Source organism: Pezoporus flaviventris, unplaced genomic scaffold (assembly GCF_033815535.1).
Source record: "Pezoporus flaviventris isolate CSIRO_AGI_PZ_B2104156 unplaced genomic scaffold, CSIRO_AGI_Pfla_v1 ptg000066l, whole genome shotgun sequence".
NCBI classification, from domain to species: Eukaryota; Metazoa; Chordata; class Aves; order Psittaciformes; family Psittacidae; genus Pezoporus; species Pezoporus flaviventris.
Genome location: NW_026892614.1, coordinates 23,299,959 through 23,322,654, shown reverse-complemented (window position 1 = coordinate 23,322,654; position 22,696 = coordinate 23,299,959). Strand labels below are relative to the sequence as shown.

At 37.8% G+C, this 22,696-nt stretch overlaps 1 protein-coding gene and 1 long non-coding RNA gene across 18 annotated transcripts in view; one reads left to right on the top strand and one right to left on the bottom strand.

The window, feature by feature from the left end:
- Nucleotides 1-22,696, top strand: part of SYNE1 (spectrin repeat containing nuclear envelope protein 1) — a 291,988-nt gene that overhangs the window by 173,395 nt on the left and 95,897 nt on the right. For 15 of the 17 annotated variants that reach the window (XM_061471557.1, XM_061471555.1, XM_061471566.1 and 12 more), the window contains 13 exons: nt 634-852; nt 1,694-1,956; nt 3,464-3,629; nt 5,168-5,323; nt 5,537-5,689; nt 6,609-6,791; nt 9,344-9,481; nt 10,800-10,985; nt 12,959-13,081; nt 15,168-15,350; nt 16,145-16,288; nt 19,581-19,775; nt 20,870-21,010. In XM_061471557.1, coding sequence (XP_061327541.1) covers nt 634-852; nt 1,694-1,956; nt 3,464-3,629; nt 5,168-5,323; nt 5,537-5,689; nt 6,609-6,791; nt 9,344-9,481; nt 10,800-10,985; nt 12,959-13,081; nt 15,168-15,350; nt 16,145-16,288; nt 19,581-19,775; nt 20,870-21,010 — 2,250 coding nt within the window. The remainder of the gene's footprint in view (nt 1-633; nt 853-1,693; nt 1,957-3,463; nt 3,630-5,167; nt 5,324-5,536; nt 5,690-6,608; nt 6,792-9,343; nt 9,482-10,799; nt 10,986-12,958; nt 13,082-15,167; nt 15,351-16,144; nt 16,289-19,580; nt 19,776-20,869; nt 21,011-22,696) is intronic. The other 2 variants (XM_061471563.1, XM_061471561.1) reach the window with 1 other exon arrangement.
- Nucleotides 8,018-22,696, bottom strand: part of LOC133278595 (uncharacterized) — a 398,225-nt gene continuing 383,546 nt past the window's right edge. Inside the window, exon 3 of the long non-coding RNA XR_009746601.1 lies at nt 8,018-8,037. This is a non-coding gene — a long non-coding RNA (uncharacterized LOC133278595). The remainder of the gene's footprint in view (nt 8,038-22,696) is intronic.

The window sequence follows — 22,696 nt, the reverse complement described above, 5'->3', positions numbered from 1 at the left end:
TAAAATTAAAAATGTAACTTAAAGGAATTACTTTCTCCTCTAGTATTTAGAGTGTTAATGAATTGCCTTAATATAGAGAGTTAGTGATATTGTAGATGTGCTGCTGATCTCCAGCTCTGTCTCTGAAGGCTGGAATCTTCCCCAACAGTAAAGTCCTGTTTGCCAGGTTCATAAGACTATCTGGATACCCTGGGACATCTAAAATGTCATTAGATATAAATATGACATAAATGTATGCTTAAACCCCTGAATTGCTTCTTTCATTTTTTAGACTCTTATAGTAAAGTCTTTCTTTGCAATGAGAAGGGTCCTGAATACTATCAATCCCTTTTGAGAGGCTAGCAAAGGAAGAAAGAAAAATTCTGATTACACCAGATTTTTGCTGCTTCCAGAGACTTACATTTTGGACCAAGTCCCTTAAGTAATTGTAAATAATACATCGTACATGAAAAATAAAGTGAGACACATGAAAAATAAAATGAGGTATTTTATGAAAAATGAAGTGAGACCTAACTGTATTTCACTCAGCATAGGGTCCATCTTCTTTGTCTTCAGTGAATCGAAGTAGCTCATCTGCCTGCAAGTGTGTTGAATAGAGTAAAAGTGGAAAACTGTTTATTTTTGCTTTTTCAGACTCTTGTGTCTGTAGTGAATTCTTTCCATGAGAAGATCACAGCCCTAGAAGAAAAGACTTCACAGCTGGAAAAAGTTAGCAATGATGCCAGTAAAGCAACTATAAGTAGATCCATGACAACAGTTTGGCAGCGCTGGACACGTCTCCGGAATGTAGCCCAAGAGCAAGAGAAAATTCTGGAAGATGCAGTGCAGGAATGGAAGGGCTTTAATGATAAGGTAACTTCTGGTCTTGGTAAATCCTTATTTGTTAACTGTACTAAGGCTTTTTGCCTTATTAATCATCCTCTGGTAACAAAAGCTGATAGCAGGAATAGCAGTAATTTTTCTCAAGTCATACTAAAAAGACCTATATGGAAGACCTAGGTTTAGAATCACTGCCTCCAAGGTTTGCACTTTTCTTCTATATGCATACATATATAGTAAATACAGTTATTTTGGTTTCTGGCGGTTCTTCAGAATCTTATCCTCTGTTTCCCTTCCACAGATGATCTATTCTAGTTTAATTCAACCTCTTCAACTTTTTTTCCTGAAGAGTATGAAGTTGCTATTTCTAAATTTATGCATGTCACTGCATGTCACTGATATATGCATATCATTGCATGTCACTGCTTACTGATCATGTGTCTCTTTTCTTTATATCCTGTCTCTTTTTATGTGCTGTTGTCCATTATCTTATGCTCAGACTTCAGGTTCTACGGGTATGAGGATAATAGTTTTGTTAATCACATATGCCAAGTATGGGTGTACCTTGGGGTAGAGCTCTAGGTCCTATGGCAATAAAGTTACTAAATGCTAAAGAATACAAGCAACCATTCATCACTTGGCAAAAAAGTCCCTTACGAAGTCCTAGTCCACTGTGAAGACCTAGGGCTAGTTAGCTAGATCTAGCCCATTAGAGTATAGATTTATATCTGCAATAGAGACTGTTGCACAAGCCCTGTACCACAACTGTTTTACAGTATCTGAATGTACTGCACTGGATTTAGCACCTCTTGGTATCAGTTGTACTAGCTTCTTTTTATTTTCATTATTGCCACGACTACCTTCCTTTCCATAGATTCAGAAAGCCACCATAGCAATAGATGAGCTACAAGGTGGCTTACCAGAAAGCTCAGTAGAAAAAGCATCCAAGACAGAACTCCTGGAACTCTTGGATTACCACAGCAGTTTCCTTCTGGAGGTGGAGCGCCAGCTGTCATCTTCGGGTCTGCTCAAACAGCATGCTGTCAGCATGCTTCAGGATGTGGAAATAAAGCCTCCATCTCAAGAGGAACTACCAGTCATGCAAGAAATCAAAGCAATGCAAGATCGATGTCACAAGTAAGGCAATATTTTAAAAGATTCACTAGAAAAATGGTACCTTACAATTTGTTAATAAGAGTTCAGCTATCATTTTTGTTATCATCAACAATGCCCATGCTTAAAGGAATATTTGTTATTATAATTAAGTACCAATTTAACTTGAAATTATTGTTAATTTTGAAATACGTTTTTACCATTATTTTTTATTTCAATTAGGAGGAGCGTGCATTTTAGAACACATACTTCTTCCCTTGCATAATAATAGTAACTTATGTAAAAGTTGTATAAACTACATTGCAGTTATAACTGATTTTGAACACTTCCATTGCAGTAACCTGTTATGTTTTTGTATCCTAAGTTTAGATTAGTTTACCATTTTGTTTCCCCTGTTGGAAGCACTTAGGTACCAAAAGTAGGTACCCTATGAAATTTACAATGGAATTTGGTGCATACGCAAATGAAACATATCTTAGCATTTCGCTTTGTGTTTGTATGTGTTTAAATCTAAAATTTTACTCTGCCATGTAAAATGAGGAAATTTTATGGCAAACTTTCAGGACTCATATCCACCTCGTAAGTGCACTAAGATGCCGTTAACTGCGTCTCCTTGGTGGGAAGAGGAAAAGAGATAGGGAATGAAAAAAGTGTAAAGCCTGCACCTAGCCTGTACAAAGTTCATTGTGCATGCATAACCAATTGCTCTGTAGAAAACATGTAGATATTAGCACTTCCGTAATTCTGGACTTCCCTTAGAGTTGGATTCTAAGAAATAAGGTCTGTGATGATCTCATGGTCATGTAAATAAGCCATGATTTGTCTATGGAAGCTTATACAAACACAAATCAAATATGGGAACATTATAGTAAGATCCATGTCATGTACTTAAAAGTTACAAGTAGCCCTGTAGATCTTCCACAGAGCTGTCATGAAAAAAAGATTCTGTTTTTTACTGGAGATCCAAGTTCTTGACGAAAGTATGGAAATTCTGCTTTAGTGGGAGCATGGAGATAGGTCCCTGGATCTAAAATGCTGTTCAGGTGTTTGATCCATGCCTTATCCCAGGTATTTTGCAATGCAAATGCCGTCAATAGGAGTGGACTTTATCTCGTGCTGTTTTATATTGTAGATATCCAAATCTGAATGGATTAATTCTCACTCCTGACCTATTTTAAAAGTTTCTTTTAGAATGATGATGAATCATCCTAAATCATGGCCTAGAATTGCCTGCTTCCTCCACTGACAATAAGGGCGGTCTGTAGTGGTGAGCTTAGATGTAGGTTGTAAAAATTTGGATTTCTTCAAAAGAATTGTGCGCTTGATGTCAAAGTACACGGAACTGTAATTAAAAGGCATGAATTGAAGAATGAACATGAGAAATTTAAGTGTGCTGCTTTAGTAGTCTGTTGCAACACTTCTTATTACTTTTGATAATAATTATTATCTCTATTATTCAGTATGTTTTGACAAAGCAGTGTTTTTTGACATTGCTTAATTCTTCACAAATAGTTTTTCTTTGTTTCTGAAGTATGCAACAGAAAGTGAAAAAAGGTGTGAAGATGGTGAAACAGGAGCTGAAGGAGCGTGAGGAGGTTGAAGCAGAGATTAATATTGTGAAGTCTTGGATCCAGGAAACAAAAGAATATTTATTAAGCCCTGATGTAGAAGTGGACACTCAACTTCAGGAGTTGCAGGTATTTCAAGTTTATCAATTTTTAAATTACAATATTCATCTTGTAATCTGCTTGTGAATGGTAATCAGATCAGAACCACCACAAATCCAAATTAGACAATATTCACTGTTTTTTGAGTAAGCTACTAGACAACTCCATGAAATGTGAAGTAGCTGATGGGCTGTAATATTTTATTTTAAAGATACTTAAAATATATTTAAGTATTTGCATTTGTGCAGTTTCACATACTAGCATGTTTTTTAGTAATTTTCCTCCTCCCTTAAAATAGGGGGGAGCTATAGAAATATCACATTCTGCCTATTCACACTCTATCTCAACAGTTTGGGACAGGGAGGGAAACAGCAAAATTGTAGAATTATAGAATAGTTAGGGTTGGAAAGGACCTTAAGATCATCCAGTTCCAACTCTCCTGCGATGGGGGGGACACCTGACACTAATCCATGTCACCCAAGGCTTTGTCCAGCCTCGCCTTGAGCACTGCCAGGGATAGAGTGTTCACAGCTTCCTTGGGCAGCCCATTCCAGTGCCTCACCACCCTTACAGTAAAGAACTTCTTTCTTATATCCAATCTAAACTTCCCCTATTTAAGTTTTAACCCGTTACCCCTTGTCCTATCACTACAGTCCCTCATGAATAGTCCCTCCCCAGCATCCCTATAGGCCCCCTTCAGATACTGGAAGGCTGCTATGAGGTCTCCATGCAGCCTTCTCTTCTCCAGGCTGAACAGCCCCAACTTTCTCAGTCTGTCTTCATATGGGAGGTGCTCCAGTCCTCTGATCATCCTCGTGGCCCTCCTCTGGACTTGTTCCAACAGTTCCATGTCCTTTTTACGTTGAGGACACCAGAACTGCACACAATACTCCAAGTGAGGTCTCACAAGAGCAGAGTAGAGGGGCATGATCACCTCCTTCGACCTGCTGGTCACGCTCCTTTTGATGCAGCCCAGGATATGGTTGGCTTTCTGGGATGTGAGCTCACACTGATGGCTCATGTTAAGTTTCTCATCAACCAGCACCCCCAAGTCCTTCTCTGCAGGGCTGCTCTGAATTCTTTGCCCAACCTGTAGCTGTGCCTGGGATTGCTCCAACCCAAGTGTAGGACCTCGCTCTTGTCGTGATTAAACTTCATGAGGTTGGCATCAGCCCAATTCACAAGTGTGTCAAGGTCCCTCTGGATGGCATTCCTTCCCTCCAGCCTATCAACTGAACCACACAGCCTGGAGTCATTGGCAAACTTGCTGAGGGCACACTCAATCCCACTCTCCATGTCACTGACAAAGATGTTGAACAAAAATAAACTGATTTAAGTCGAGGTGCTGAAAACTTGACATTTTCAGTATACCTGTGGTCACACAGGAGCAGAGAACTGGACAGTCAGTCATAATTGAGAATCCAGGATAAAATTCTTACTAATGATCTAATTAAAAAATTGAAAGCAATCGGCCTTGTTGCAAGCAGCATATAATGTCTGGCTTTGCTAAGTTTACATAGAGATGTTCTTCCCATTGTTCTTAATGGTATTGTTTTTTCTGTTATTAGTCTCTCCTTGCTGAAGTAACTACTCATCGTCAGGCTGTTGAAAAAATGGCTGAACAGCAACAGAATAAGTATTTGGGACTTTATACCATTTTGCCTTCTGAACTCTCTCTTCATTTATCAGAAGTTGGGCTGGCCCTTGTAAATGTACAGGATCAGGTAAAACTTAGTAGATAAATACATTGCAGATCCGTAGCCCTTCTTCAGACTTTATAACTTAGTGAAATACAGGATCCAAGTATGGTCAAACTGCAACAACATAGAATAGTTTTGTTACCTTCTTCCTTTAAATTAAAGTAAGTTAAATGCCAGTTAATTTCCTTTCAGGAGGAGAGATTTCTGGTTACTAAATTTAAGTCTTCTTGTTGACAGATTGAAGCCAAAGAAAGAGAAACTCAGCAGATCAAAACATTGAATCAAGAGTTTGGTCAGACAATTCAGGAGATAGCAAATGAACTAAATGCCATTCTTTCCAAACTGAAAAAGAAAACAAATGATATAGCACAAGCTAAAATTGAGCAAAAGGTAAGAACACTTTCCTTATTTGGTTGTACCATGAATTCTTCTGAACTGGGACACTTACTTCACAGCACAGTTGTGTATGTGCAGAATTGCATGACACATTTTTGAAAAGTAGTTCAATAGAACAGTAGATAGAAATAAAGGTTGACTGATGAGATTTTTTTTTTTTTAATATTCTTTGCAAATTAGCCCTTACAGGGACTTAAGTGAGTAAGAGAACTTGGAGGAAGTAGCTGAGAGTACACACAAGTCAGATGGACAAATTTATGCTGTTCCCTCTGAATAATGAGTATTACTGAAATCTGGGAAAGTCTGCGAGGCTCCCAGGCTGCTCCTTATTTCAGTCTCTACTGGAAAGGTCATAGTCTTTCTCATATCAGTTGTCACAATGAGGTAAAGTATTAGCAGCACAGTTAAGTGTAATGAAAGTACTCTTGGTTCTTTTTGTGGGTTTCAAATGAAAATGCAGGGTTTTTTATCATGCATTAATGAATAAATACATATTTCTGAGTTTGTAAGGGTATATTTTAAGCCAGCAACAAAACTAAATTAAACCCCTTTCCAGTAGAAAAAATCCTTGTCATGGCAATGTGTGCTTACTACTCGTTTTAAAAACAAACACAAAAAGATGGCTAAAAAGGGTTAATGCCATTGTGAAGTGACTCAACCTTTTGCTATGGTAGGGAAAATTATTATCCATTTCAGCCAGGAAGTCAAAGAATTAAGAGTAATGGCACACGTTGAGGAGATGACCAAACATCCTGCTGTTCTGCTGTCCTGCTTAGACAAGGATTGTTGGTTTCCAGCCAGAATAAAAATGGAACTGTGAAACCTTTTACAGGGTCTGAAAGTTGCGAGTTTGACTTAGAAATAATCAAGCTAACACTTCCTGGATCAGTGATTTTCTTGTTTTCCTGTCTAGATCCTCGGTGAAGAGTTGGACAGCTGCAATATAAAGCTGTTGGAATTAGATGCATCAGTCCAGGACTTTGCAGAACGGAACACACTGCTGGCTAAGCAGCTGGCAAACAGGATAGCAAAACTCACTACATTGCACCAACAGACTATACGGCAGGCTGAATACAGAGCAACCAAGCTCAGTCAGGTATGGTCTCAGATTCTTTCTGCTGTTTCCTTTCAGAGCCAAAAGGGACATTCCTTGGTACATCTGACTATTATTAGTCAGAGCTTGCATCACTCCTCAAAGAGAGGTACAGATGGGTCAGATCAGGAGGGTGGAATAATTTTGTTGTGATGTTTTAACATCTTCTGCTGATGAATCATCTGCTGGCTGGTTCCTCTGGTGCCCTGAAGAGTTTATAGGCCTTCTGACATAGATTGGTATGCCAGGAAATAAAATCTCATTGTACTTTTCAGGGCCTCTGTCTTATCACTGTTACCTATATTTGCAGCATTACAAAAAAACAAAAACCAAACAAAAAAAAACAACAAACAAAAAAAAACCAACCAAAACCCAAACAACGAACAAGCCAAATCAAAACCAAAACTAAGAACTTCTGTTGACTTAGCCACATTCTGTAGAGGGTGGATATAATCTGTAGATTTAACAGAGTCAATAGAAAAGACTAGATACAATGGCCCTGATAATGCATTCATAAAGATGCTTCCCCTGCAGTTCAAAGTCCCTGATGGCTGGAAAAAGGGAAATATAACCCCTATTTTCAAGAAGGGGAAAATGGGAGACCTGGAAAAACTATAGAACAGTCAGTCTCTCCCCTGTGCTTGGCAGGGTCTTGGAGCAGATTCTCCTGGAAGGCATGCTAAGGCACATGAAAAGCAATGAGGTGGTTGGTGACAGCCAGCATGGCTTCACTAAGGGGAAATCCTGCATGACCAACTTGGTGGCCTTCTATGGTGAGGCTGCAGAACTGGTGGATGGGGCAGAGCAGCTGACATCATCTGCCTGGACTTGTGCAAAGCGTTTGACATTGTCCAGGACAGCATCCTTGTCTCTAAACTGCCGAGACGTCAATTTGATAGATGGACCACTCTGTCAATAAGAACTGGCTGGATGGCTGCACATAAAGAGTTGTGGTCAATGGCTCAATGTCCAACTGGAGATGGGTAACAAATGGTGTCCCTCAGGGGTCAGTGTTGGGACCAGTCCTGTTCAGCATCTTTTTCAGTGACAAGGACAGTGGGGTTGCGTGCACCCTCAGCAAGTTTGCCCATGACACCAAGCTGTGTGGTTCGGTTGATATGCTGGAGGGAAGGAATGCCATCCAGAGGGACCTTGACACACTTGTGAATTGGGCTGATGTCAACCTCATGAAGTTCAACCAAGCTAAGTGCAAGATCCTACACCTGGATCAGGGCAATCCCAGGCACAGCTACAAGTTGGGCAGAGAAGAGATTCAGAGCAGCCCTGCAGAGAAGGACTTGGGGGTGCTGGTTGATGAGAAACTTAACATGAGCCAGCTGCAGTGTGTGCTCACAGTGCAGAAAGCCAACCGTATCCTGGGCCGCATCAAAAGGAGTGTGACCAGCAGGTCGAAGGAGGTGATCATGCCCCTTTACTTTGTTCTCGTGAGACCCCACTTGGAGTATTGTGAGCAGTTCTGGTGTCCTCAACATAAGAAGGATGTTGGAACTAGATGATCTTAAAGTCCTTTCCAACCCAAACCATTCTGTGATTTTTTTGCTAGTCGTTGTTATCCCTAAAGAATCCAGCTAAAACCTAAGAAATGCATTATCTATGGTTCTGCCATCAGTACCCTGATAAATGAGTTCTCTTTTCTGCATGCATAAAGAAGCTTCTGTAAGGCTTGAAACCAAAAAAAAAAATTTTTTTTTTCAATTTCTTCTGAAAAGTTGTTTTTAAAAAGAGATAGAAAATTATTATCAAAGTAAGAGTTCAGTCAAAGGTACCTGATGAATGGATTTAAGGATATTTTTGTTCAGCAGGAAGAAATCCGCTTCTTGTCATACAAAATGATAAGGCAGTCATCTAGGATTTAATCCATGCTTCATGTAGGAAAAATGCATGAAAAGGAGTGACATTACTCTTTTTAAGTGAGAATTGGAGCTGAAAATACTTTGTGAAACAGAAGCTTGATAATTTGAAAGTAGAGCTTTTTTTCTGTATTTTGAAAGTGCAAAACACAGGAGAAATTGCAGCATTTCTCCCTTTAGAAATACTACAGGCTAACTGGACAAAGCAGATTTGGTTGTTTGCTTTGTTTTTTATTTGTTGTTGTTTGGTGGTTTTTTTTTTGTTTTTTAAAAAAAAGGTGATTTGGGAAATGACATGGAGACAAAGGAAAATAAAGAGTGACATAAAGAAGGCTTGGAATAAGCCACAAACTTCAGGGCAAGAAAGTATTTTGAAACTTATATGCGAGGCTGAAATATGTGCGAGAAGTGTACCCCCTAGGGATATATTTGAGCATCAGCACACTCTCTGAATGGGATCTACATTCTTATAGTGCCTTTTTTTCCCTGAAATAGATGCACGTGTTACTGGAAGCAGACCTATTCTAATTCCATAAATACAGAAGTGATTAAATTATATTCAGCAGTAAGGAAAAGTTGTTAAAACAATCCTCAAGTTAAAAACAAAAAATTAATTTTGTCATTCTCTGGTGAATGTACAGAATTACATTTTAGCCTTATGTTTTTTTTTTCTTTTATATCCAGGCTGCTTCACACTTGGAGGAATACAATGAGATGCTGGAGTTCATATTGAAATGGATTGAGAAAGCAAATATTCTAGTGCATGGTAGTATAACATGGAATTCTTCCTCTCAGCTTCGTGATCAGTTCAAAGCTTACCAGGTGATTATATGAGCTATGAAGTCTAAAGAGCAGTGTGTAGAAGAAGTTAATTTCTAAGCATTTTGGGGGTTTTAGACCTTTTTTGCCTTCTTGAGCAAAAAAGAAGTCTTTAAATGCTTTCTTTGACTGTTCCCCCACGTCTCAAAGGTGGTTAATTTTTTGGACAATTGCTTTGATTACTGAAATTAAGCTATATTGTTGAGTAAAACTACGCAATTCAAAATTAATTTCCATATTTGCTCAAGTACATTGGCTTCATAGTAGCTTTTGATTGGGTAATGTGCCTATATGTCATGATTCTGTCACACTGAGTACTTCATTGCAGTTGATATTCCTCTAAAACTTTATTTATCCAAACAAAATTTCCAGTTTAGGTTTGGCTTTTTTTTTTTCTTTTTTTCTTCTTTGCACTGAATCAGGATACCCTTTGTTCTCACCTGATGAGTTTCACACCAAATGTTCTTAAACTGATACCCAGTGGGTTTCTTCCAGTTGCTTCCTGGACATCCCATACCAGAGTCATTTACTGTCCCTGTGACAGTGTGTGGAATGTGCAAGTGTGGGATCAGTGAAGCAGGTTTAAGGTTGAAGCTTGCCCACTGTCACATGACCACATGGAACAAATCAAAGCACTGTAAGATTATCATGTCTCATTAATGACGAAATAAGACTGCATTAATTATAGGGTTCATATGTACATTAGTTAATTGTCAACTGTCTTCACTTACACTGGGGCAAAGTAGAATGTCACATTTTCTTACTCTGAATAGGAACCTCTATGCAGTTTATCCTGAGGGTAGCTGGGAGCTGACTTGTTTTTCTATGGCTTTTTCCCTACTTCAGAATTGATGGAGATACAGGCTTAAATGATGTTATGCTACAGAACGCTTCAGTAGCTGTGTTTTAGGCAGTGTTAATGACTACTGCCCTGCTATAAAATTGCACCCAAGTGCATTCTGCTGCTTCCTGTTAGGTATATCAGTCTTCCAGACCAAATTCTGCCCACAGATTGTGTATGTCATATTTTCACAGGCTAGTGTATATACCAAAGTGAATGCAAAACACTAAAATGAAGGGGTTGGTAAGTACAGCTGCTGAAGCTTTATGACTTACTCTTTTGTTTCCTAGTCTCCATAAACTGAAGCAGTTCAGCATACACTCAGAATTAAGCATCTTGCCCAAGCCTTGCAGGAAGTCAGTAGAACTTAATCATGTGCTTACTGGTGTGTACAAATTGAGGAGTTTGTAGAATGGGAATACACTTAAAGATGCATTTAAGATCAACTTTGGCATTCAGTTTATTCATATTTCCATCTAGACAATGCTTGATGAGTCTGGAGAGATTCAGGGTGACCTTGAGGCCATGAGTGAGAGGATTGAGTATCTGGCAAGTGTATACTTTACTGAAGGCATGTCACAGCAAGTGCTGGAACTGGGACGGCGGACAGAGGAATTGCAGCAGGTTATCAAAGTGCAACTACCAAATCTTCAAGATGCTGCCAAGGTATATGAAAGCAGTTTTTCTAATGCTAGCTGACAGCTGGGGTGCTGTGTGTGCATCATGTTTCTGAGACTAATAGCAGTGCAGATTATCTGTGGTATATAAAGGGCGTGATTGTGTTGTCTAAAATTAGCTGCCTTGTGTCATTTGAGATAATGCCTTCAGGTGCTGTTCCAGGTGGGGCAAGATTTCTGCAGATCCTGTCTTATCTGCCTGTTTGGGATGGGTGGGGATCATAGTGTCTGCGAAATGGCACTGAGCACCTATGTTTAGATACTTGAAAAGTGTCCGTGTTGGTACTTTAAACACTGTGCAATTTCCTTCCTTCTCATGTTTAAAGATATCTAAAGCCTGATTATATTAATTCAGATCAGTACTGGACTAGACCTGGGCTTCATAATGTATGACTTACCTCTACAGGGGAGTGCAATAAAAAGAATAAACGTGCTTTTTCATGTCACTGCCATTTTTGCTCATCATTTCCATATGGATTAATGTAAATGTGAATTATGTCTCTAAAGTGCCTAGGGTGTGGTAAACTGGTGCAAGGCACAGGGAAAACACAGAAGTCTTTTGTGCTTTGCTTGCTCTTACAGTAAACCACAATATATGAGCAGAAGGCTTTTATTATTTTTATTACTATCATTTTTATAGAACAAACCAAAGAGGTGCACACAGGAAAACGTAGTAGAAGTGAAATGTACTAGCTTCGTTTCTAGAAGAAATATTGGAGCAATTGAATAAACTATTTGTAAATTCTCATAAGAAAACAAGGACATGAATAGAAGCCAACATAGTTTTATGAAGAAATAAAACCATATAAAAATTTCTAATTTAGTATGAAAGTAATAGATTTGTATATAAATGTACAGTATGTCATATATCTTGACTTTAATAATGTTTGATAGGAAGGACCAGGCATGTGTTCCAGTGAAAGAGGAACTAACTGGCTTGATGCACCCCGTTAAAAGGTCTTAAGTTTAATAAAGCAGATCATGAAAAATGAGTGAACAATGTCACAAAACTGTAAAAAATCCAAACACCATGCAGAAAATATAGAATTGTAAGGTTTGTGAATTAGTCCTTTTGTTCTACCTGTTGGTCACTAATGAGGTTTCAGCTGTATCCAGTTTTGCACTTGAAGACAGACATGGACTAACTGGAGAAAGAACAGGGGATAGTGATGATTGTGATATGTGTATAAATTTATAGAAAAGATGCATAAAAAATTATCCTAACATATGATATATTCATAGAGAGTAAAAATAATTTGTTCTTCATGTTGTTAATGGGGTTATAAGCAGAAGATTGAAATTACAACAAAAGGTAACTTAATTTCACACCATCAGAAAAATATATATGCAAAAGGAGAGTACTGAAATAGTTGAGTATGTTGTCTATAGAGATAAGTGGGACTCCACTGCTAGAGGTCTTTAAGAACAGTCTGTAAAGATAAGACAGTTATGTCCTGTCTTATTACAGGAAGATGACTAGAGGACATCTTGAGTTCCTTTGTAGGTCTTGAACTGCATGAAATTAGCTTTGTAAAGTACATGCTGTATTTGAGATTGAGGAATTAACTTAAAATAATAACTCTGGCTTTGAGAACTCTTTTTCTAGACTGTCATATGACTGGTATTTTGTACAACATTTTAAAATGAATTTTTAAAAATATGAATTAATTTTGGTTTGTATGTAAGGGACATAGCTACAAAATCCAGACAGAAATGTTTATAGTGTTGGGGGCTTTTTTCCTGTTGTTGGGCTAGTTTGTTGCTTTTTCTTTGGGGGGGGGGGTGTGGGGAGGGGTCATGGATTTTTGTTTGGTTTTGGTTTGGTTTTGTTGTGGGGTTTTTTTTGTTTTTTTTGTTTGATTTTGTGGTGTTTGTTTTTTGTTGTTTGTTTGTTTGGTTTTGTTGTTTGTTTTTTTTTTTCTTCTATTTATTTATACCTGAATCAAATGTGTTCTTTTACAGGACATGAAGAAATTTGAAGTTGAGCTGAGAGCCCTGCAGGTGGCTCTGGAGCAAGCCCAGGCCACACTGACCTCTCCAGAATTTGGACATCTGAGCTTAAAAGAACAGCTCTCTCACAGACAGGTAAAAGGCCAGGACCTCAAAGTTAGCACTTGAAAAATGCGAGGTAACACAAAGAATAATGAATGCTGGTGGGAGTGATTGTAGTGTTTCTTAGGAGAGTGATAATTTGGGACTAGAACTGCCAAAGGAACAGGAAAAATTGTTCCCTCAAAGGGAATGGTTAACGTGTAGTCCTTTCTGAGCCTGTACTTAGCTTGATGTGATTCTGAGAAATGTACATCCAATCCAAGTTTAATCCATATTAATAATAATAATAATGGTCAGTTCATCCAGTGATGAATGAAGCTCACTACATCCAGTGTTCATATCAACAGGTTCTTAAAGTGCTTGAAAAGGAAGTCTAGATTGTTATTAACAGTTTACTGGTAGAGTTGCAATGAGATAGTGTGTTGCTATGTCCCCCAATAGTCAATTGGAAAGCTAAGAGAAAATTCCGTTTTCCTAAAATTCAGTTATCCTTAACTTCAGTTACCTTTCTTGTATGCCTAATTGAATTACCACCCTATTGCTGCTTTCTGTATAGCACTTGGACTGCTATAGAGATCTGTCAATCTGTTATTTTTGGCCTCAGTCTCATGACAAAAATAATGACCCATTTTATAGTTTTCTGAGTTGCTTAAGGAATATTTTTTGCTGCAGGCTAATACAGAAATATAGCTGTCTTAGTCTGCTGTTGAAATTAAATGTCAACAGATCCATTTTAAGGTTAAAATCTCCAGGAAAAACATTTGGATGGAAGGTAAATTTGCAGAGCTTTCACTTGATTAAAATATGCAGTCTTTATTTAGGGACTTGCATTCAAATTTCACAATGTGTTGTTGAAGAGTGTAAGTGAAACACATCACCCGCTGTAAGAGTAAAGGAGTGTGGAGTTTACATTGTTTTTTATGTGTATTCTTTGTTCTGGCTGTAGCAGGTCTCACAGTACAGATTTATTTTGTACAGAAAGAGGCTGTAGCCACTGCCAACCTGTTTCACCAGACCAGAGAGTGGGTATTGGAGAGTGCCTGGCTGGCATGCAGCCCCCAGAGTACCTCTGGGTGCTGACTGCGCAATAAAGGCACCTTTGCTAGCATATAGGGCCTGCCAGAGAAGAGGCGTCACCTGTGATGGCTGAAGAATAGGCCTTTATACCAAATCTCTGTTTAGATTATCCACCATATGTCATGAAGGCACAGAAATAAAGAGTAAACCACAATCCTCTCATCAGCATGCACTTTAGCCATATTTAGCTGTCTTAATGCATATGGTATAAGGGAAGGGAGATGACCAGTCTTTTTATCCCTGTTTGCCACATACATTGTCTAGCTGAAATTCTTTCCTAATGTGCTAAGGCCCCTTTCAACAACTTTGCCTTTTTTTTTTCCTTTTTTTTCTTTTTCTTTAATCATTTTTTCTTTTTTTACCACCTAGTGAAGATAAAAAGAATGTTGGTCAAATCTATTCACCAATCATTACACTTAGACCCTTCTCGTACATATGAACAGACAACTTGAGTGGACGTGAATGGAATAGAGACTATTAACAAAGGCACCCAGCCAGTGGTTATTCAAAGAACAAGATTTCTGTGTAGCTGTGTTTCTTTCTGTTGATTGTCTTTTGCATTTTAAATAATGTTTTCAGCCATGGCTTTTACTTTCAAAAGAAGGCTGTGAACACAACAGGCTCCATTTGCTGGTTTGAAATGTACTTCTGTCTTAGCAGGGAGTTGGATTTTAACATTAAAATATGCGTATACATAAATGATTCCTATGCTGCTTTGATTTGTGGATTTTGTAGAGGTTTTTTTTCAAATATGTTAACAGAAATATTTTCTAGTTAGATACTTAGAAATAGTTATTACTGTGCTTTTTAATGAATATTTTTATTTCTATTACATGGGCTTTTTGCTTAACTAATATTTAGAAGAATGCTCATTTCAGAATGAATAATTCCAGACAAAATGTGTTCTGATTATATTCAATTTAGAAAATAGATAATTAAATTTGTTTGCTTTAGTCCTTGAACTCATCATTATTTTTCCTTTGCTGCATTAAATGCTCTGAAAGATCTGCAATACTGGCTTATTGTGTCACTTTGTTTCTAGCATCTGTTGTCTGAAATGGAGTCACTGAAGCCAAAAGTTCATTCAGTACAAGTCTGTCAGAGTGCCCTGAGGATTCCTGAAGAGGTGGTAACTGGCCTGCCAATATGCCACAGTGCCCTCAGGCTCCAAGAGGAGGCCAGCCACCTGCAGCACACTGCCATCCAGCAGTGCAACATCATGCAGGTAGGTGGCACTCCATCCCAGAAATTACTCTGGATAACTTGAACAGTGCCGTACAAACCGTAGTGCAGAGAATTTTGTATCTCTGTGCATTACTCTTTTTCATGTAGGTGCCATTAAGAAGTTCCCCAGTATGTTTTCATTTCTCTGTGTTTTTGGGGGTTCTAATAGTCATGATCATGTTAATTGTTGATTAGACTTTCATCAGGCTTTCATCTCGGTTCTGTCCTTGATCTTGTGCTTTTTGTAATACTGTTAGGTTTAAGTAGACAAATAGCTAATATAAATTGCATGCAGGTTAATTTTATAATACATATAATCCAGTTCATGAAATTAATGTATCATTATAACATCAACAGCTTGGGATTGCATAGAAACTGTTGAGTTAATTAAGTAGCTTTCTAGGATTTTTTTTTTTATTATTACTTAAAATGTATATATTTTTTCTTTCTGACTTTGGAGTCATTCAGCATCTATGATATTTGCATTTTCAAGTTTTGTTAAATACAAGAAAACTAGGTTTTGTTTGATTGTTTGAATTCATAATTAAACATGTAAAAGGTATTTCCAGAGAAGAATAAGGTTTTAATAGCAAGAGTTATTAAGGATAATTGATGCTATTTAAGTGTAGTATTTCTGAATGGACTTTTCCCTGACTATATTCCTGCTTTGCATATTCAGATACAAATACCAGATAGATTAAGTTTGCTACACATCAGAAGGGAAATCAGACATGCTTGGAATAAATAAATATTTATATTCATGTAGACACTCAATTTTCTTTTCCCCCTCTCTAGGAAGCAGTTGTTCAGTATGAGCAATATGAGCAAGAAATGAAACATTTACAGCAAATGATAGAGAGTGCCCATCATGAGATCCAAGACAAGCCAATAGCAACTGGCAACATCCAGGAACTTCAGGTCCAGATTTCACGTCATGAGGTAGGAGAGCAAAATGCAACAGCATGGGGTCAAAGGCAGCTCAGGGACCCAAAAAAACTTTTCATAAGCAATGGTCGTTAATTATGTGAGTAGCTTCTCAGGCTTGCTTAAGGCTAGTTGAGCAGATAGATGCAATACCAGATAGGAAACTTACACTATTGGTACAGTGTGGAGCATTCATTTGCTTGTTCGGTTAGATATGTCTTAATCTCCAGGCAAAATTGTGACAAACTAAAGCACTGCATAACTGAGGGACAGTTAACATAGGTGCTTAGCTAAGGAGTGTCCCAGAAGTTAATGTTGAGCAGTTGATCAAGTGAGCACGGGTAGTTCAGTGATTCTCATATATGTAATATATATTTATATATGTGTATATCCTGAAGTAATTACTCATTTCCATGCCAGTAACATTCTGTAAAAAAACATCAGGGGACATGAATCACAGGAAAAACACAGTTGATTTGGAGGGGAAACTCTGCAATGTTGACTCCAAAGGCTTCTTTTAAAGTTGTTGGGAAGAGTTTTGTCCTGTGGATTTACAGGTCCTGTCCTCAAGCCCATTGATTGTCAGCCTTTGAATGAGTCAGGATAGTCTCTGTGCAGCCTTGCTGTGCTGGCATTGAAGCTCCTGAGTTCTTGGGATAAAAGATGTACCATTATCTATATATGTTACTTTTGGCACTAGATGGCACCATTTCTTTACATGAGAATTAAAGCTGTGCTATGGTGTAATATAGCCTAATGTTAAATGCATTGCTCATTTACTATCCAGTTGTTACAGAAGTTACTTGGTGTAAATGCAGAGCAGTTTGGTTAAACAAACACTTCCGGGGTTTTAGTACTGAATTAATAATGCTACTATTCTCCAGTCAAATGTTCTGGAATGGCAAACAGAGGAAAGTGACTTCAGTGGTACAGGGTAATATTCCTAGAGGAAGGAATGATGCTGCAGAGAGGAAGGAATTCAAAATGGGGCAGCTTGAAATTTCATCTGCATTTGAACAAGTTCAGTGCTATGAGTCTTTCTAAATGTCTGTGGGAAAATAGCAGCTTTACTCTATTGCACATGTGGAGATCAGCCAGAGTGGACAGGTTTCATACTTGCAAGCTTTCCACATTTAGGGGTAAGGAGTTTTGAAAGATTGAGATGCATGGTTTTAGCTCATATTTTGTCTGCCAAAAACCTGTGGAAATGCATAGCATAAAGGGTATATTTCATACCCTGTATTACTTCAAAAACTACTTTGAAAGGCAAGTTCATCAAGATGCTTATTAGAGGTGTTTTTAATTTAAGAAAACTTCAGTTCCAGATTCCCTGTTGAAGCCTGCATGGACAAGAACTGAAAGGGATGTTTGAAGTAGTTATATTTAGAATTAAACTAAGAGAAAGATAGTAGAAGCAAAATACAACTTGATTTGTAGGAATCTTATATTGCTCTGCATGTAACACTCTGAAACTGTTTATTGACCTGTGCTTATTTAGACTTTCATATAAAAATTGGGCAAGTATCTCCATACTTTTTGAATTATTTTAATGGATAATACAGTATTTCATACAGCATTACTTTTATAAGTCACTTCAGGGGTTTTTCACAATCACATTTTTCCCTCCTTTTTCTTGTTTTCAATATGTTAGATACACAGTGCATTTGAAATTAATGCCACAAATGTTATTGCATCTCAGTAATAATGACGGAATTAAGTGAGTATATTGAATGATGATAATTTCTTACTGAGCCTCAGAGGTGTCATTCATTAAGCATTAGTGAATGACTGGTACCTGCCAAAGAGAGCACTATACCAGCTGCTAGACATTAAAATTATGGCTTAATTTAATTGCAGTTGGGTTTTTGATTGATCTAGTTGATGTTTTATACTCCAGACTTTGCTTAGTCTCCAAGGTAAGTCTTGGCGCTTCAAGAGAGCTCCTTTTATTATTTACATGGCAGACACTGACCAGGTGCCATTGTAACCCAGGCAGTAAAGTGTCATCCTCAGTTCTTGTGCTGCTTCCATTTTGATCTCTGTATTCCTCACTATGACTGTTCTGCACTGTGGTTTTGAGAAAATAATTTCCAGAAAATGTTATGCAGCACCCCCCCCCCCCCAAAAAAAAATTTAGTTTTACCAGCCTGAAGCATTACTTTTCATTTACTTTTATTTACTTTTAAAATTTACTTTGTACAAGATATTTTAATTATTTTTTTATTATACCTATTAGATCTTGCAACTTCTCTTCCTATTTTTCCTTGAAAACTTGTGTTTGTTGAAGAGATAAAATCAAATAAATAAAGCAGTATATTTGAATGAATAATCACTGGCTTAGCAGGCAAGCTTCTACAAATGTCCTTTTCATTTTATAGATTGAAATTCATATTATTGAATCTCTGTGGAAACAGGAGCAATAGCTTTGGCAGAAATACTAAAATCTTCCAGCATTGCTTTTTTGTTTATTTACTTTATTAGTTGAAAGCTTTGAGGCTGGACAGCAAACTGGGTTGCAGTACAGGGCAGGAGAGAAGACAAGTCAGTTTCTAAGATTGTTCATTGTTCATTTCAGTCTTTCTTATCCAACTAAACTTAAATATACGATGGTGTTTGGCCATACAGATAGACCCCTTTATAGCCATAACAAGATTAAACCACAGCTTATTCAAACAGTGGCAAAAAGTGACCCAGTCTGCATTTAATCTTATTACGTGACTGATTGTGCCTATCACATTTGATGTTGTTAGACCCTGTGAGTTATTGTTTGAACAATTAATTCGTTCTGTCGAGAGCTGAATGGGGCATTTTTTACAGTGGTTACCACATAGCCTCATTTCCGTGGCATGCACTATGTGGAGAAGCTTCATCTTCCTCAGATAAATGGAAATAGAAAGGGGAAAAAGTAGGACAGGAAGAAGGAGACACATTTCCCTTTTCTGCAGTCTGAAGCTAATAAACTTCATGTAAGGTTCAGGCTGGATGCGAGCGTGAGGCATCCCTCCCTTCCCTCTGTGATTATCATGCACACAGAGCCTTTGCAGCATTTTTCCGGTTTTGCCTCAAAGCTCTCGGTTCTGCGGTTTAGCTCTGCAGCCAGACGCAGCCTGACTTGTTCCCTCCACTATCAACATCCTGCTTGTCAGCTAGCGGCAGCTTATGCAGGGCTCCGGAGAGGCAGTGCCGTGATGTTATTGGCTGGGCTTGGAGGGGAGAGCTTGCATTTGCCAGGAAAGCTGAAATGCTGCGAGTCCTGTGGCCTTTATGGGCAGCCTCTGCATAAGGGAAAAAAAAAATGTTTCCTCAGGAGCTGGCTCAGAAGATCAAAGGATACCAGGAGCAAATCGCTTCTTTGAATTCAAAGTGCAAGATGCTGACAATGAAAGCAAAACATGCCACAATGCTGCTGACAGTGACAGAAGTGGAGGGGCTTTCAGAGGGAATGGAGGAGCTGGATTCAGACCTGCTCCCAGCACACTCTGCTCATCCCTCGGTGGTTATGGTAAGGAATGCTTTGGTCTTGGTACTGTTCATCTCAGCTGCTTGCTTTTGCATCATTGCAATACTCCTGTGCAGCAAATTGCCACAGGTTACATATACATTTTGCTTTTGAAATGGCTGGAAGTGTGGCAAACCAAACAAGTTGCAGCTTCCCTTTCCTGTAGTTTGCTTTATGTGGTTTTTCAAGACTTCTTCATAAAGGGTGAAGTTATTTAACAGACATATACCAGTGGAAGTTTTCCATAAGAAGATGCAAATCCAGTGCTTTTTTGTAGCTGACAGCATGTAAGAGCAAACACTGAAAAAGTACTGAATTGCAGGAATGAGATGAAATCAGATTAAATATTTCGTGACGTTGCAGTGGATCGGTTTTACACACTGTATTTTTAAATCTCTTAAAATATTGATGTGATAATTTACAATATGCTGCTATATTTTCAGATGATGGTGTTGGAAATGAAAGCTGGCTAAGTACTGCCATAGGCCTCATGTTTAAATTACTCTGCCTGCCTTTGTTTCTAACTGGATCTCATTACAAATATACTGCTGATGGTATTGAGATTTTTATCTGAGTGAAAATAGAGTGCTGATTTCAGGGTTTTTCATTGTATAACAGCATTGGGGGAGCAAGAATAGTATGTTGCTACTGGATTGTGTGTATTTTATATTCCAAGTCTGTTCCTTGTTCTAACCAAGCCTGGATACCGAGGCCAATACTGCATTATTCCGTAGCTCTCCACAGTATTTCCATATGCAGCAGTGATTGTATTAGAAGACATACAGCCAAACCCTAATTTACTATTATTGAGTTGTTTGCTATACAATTTCTTTTAAATTTGCTAGGGTACAGGAGAGCATATTTATACTGAAGTCTGACAAGTAAATGATACTGTTAATTCAACAAGATTTTTAAACTGGTAAATTAAGAGCATGAAGTATGACCAAATAATGACATGGTAATTCTGGCCATGTGTTGTTTTTTTTTTTTTGTTGTTGTTGTTGTTTTTTGTTTGTTTTTATCTCAGTCTAAGTCAAACGTAAGTTGAGGTAACTGATTTCTCTTCCTGTGCTCTGGGGTTGCTTTTCCTGTGGCAGATGACTGCTGGTCGCTGTCACACGCTGCTATCCCCTGTCACTGAGGAGTCTGGGGAGGAGGGAACCAACAGTGAGATATCTTCTCCACCTGCCTGTCGCTCTCCTTCACCTGTGGCTAATACAGATGCTTCTGTTAACCAGGTACCTCCCTCTTGGCATTCATTCAGCTTTAATCTCAGACATGCATGGTTCCATTCCACAGGTGGTTTATTTAATCTTCTGAAATAATATTTACCTACAGCTCCAAGGAACTGAGGCTTAACCTCTAACCTAACTGAACCTTCAGGCTGTAATTCAAAATGGATGCATATACTGACTTCTGAGTTTAAAATGTATAAATTGGGTGTTAAAGCTATTTGCTGTTTTTAAAAATAGATTTGAATTGACAAAGCTCTTGCATGTCACTACTGTTTTCTATTTATAACCTTATTTTTATTTTGTCAGTAGTACTTAATGGAATCTTGCATCCTGAGAAGAAATGCAATTTTGTAGTTCACATAATAAAACATTGCATTATGTCCATACATATCTATCTTACTGTATCAATGGCATTGTAACATTGAAGTCACACGCTAATATCTTAATACCATTTAAAGTATTAACTTTCATGGTTTGTTTCTTTTTTTTTTTTTATGTATTGTTCATTCCATGCTTTCTGTGTCAGTCTGTTTCAAGTGGCAGATCAGTGAAACCACTGAAGTTAGATTTTTAAATTAAAACTGAGGGGTCTAATAAGCAATGAATCTAGCATATGAAGCATCATGCCCATGAAAGCACATGAAAAATATTAAGCTCTAAAAGTTGAGCCTTAGGGGCAGTCACCATCTCTCTGAATTCATCATGTTGTGGGTTTTGTGGTTGTTTTTTTTTAATTGCTAATTCTTCCAAAATTGACCACTGCAGACTTAAGGGGTAGAATGCATTGTGTTTCATGGCTGAGTAGAATTAGAAAGGTTTGAGCAAGATGCCCACTGATTCCTTCCACTAATTTCAAAGATGCATATGTGCTGCAGAAGTTGCTAAATATGAATAATTCATTTTCATGAACGGACATAAGGAAGAATATTAAGGTAAAATAGTAAGACTGGTGACAGAATCTTCAACAGAAAAATAAAAAAGTTATGTAATTAATGAGAAGGATTTTTCTAGTGTTCTGTTATTTCATATAATCAGAAATTTTCCAGTAAAGTTTACTTACAGTAAAAAGACAGCTATATATTTCATCACAGAAATCTTAGACAGTGTTAATCAGTGAAATAATTAAAGGACCAAGATCGTCTTGCTTCCCAATAAATGAAGCCAATATCAGTTCCTTACATTTCTCTGAAAATGAAAAATCAGACTAACAGCTCCATTATCTCAAATAATAAGGAAAACCTAGCAAAAATGCTGTTTCACCATGAGGTGACATCAAAATACAAATTTTAGAACCTGTGATTTACTATGGCAAAATTTAACAAGATGTTTTTTATTTAGCAGAATATTTTTGAAAGAGATAAAATTGATGGTGTTATAATCTAAAAAACATACAGATTAAGGTTTCTTCAGTGTGGTTAGTGTTGAAATGATCTGAACATACTAAAAAATAAGCGGAAGAACGATCCAAAATGTAGTGGCTTACAAAATGCTTAGGTTCACACTCACATGATGTTGAAACTAAAGAAGCTGTGAAAGTGCCAGTGCTGACCATGATGAATGCCCAGGGACACTTCAGGAAATAAGGTTGGTTAAAAAAAAGAAAAAGAAAAAACTAGAGATTAGTTAATTAGGGTCTTAACTGTAAATTAAAAAATATTATGTATTCACTGACACTCAGCAGAACTAATT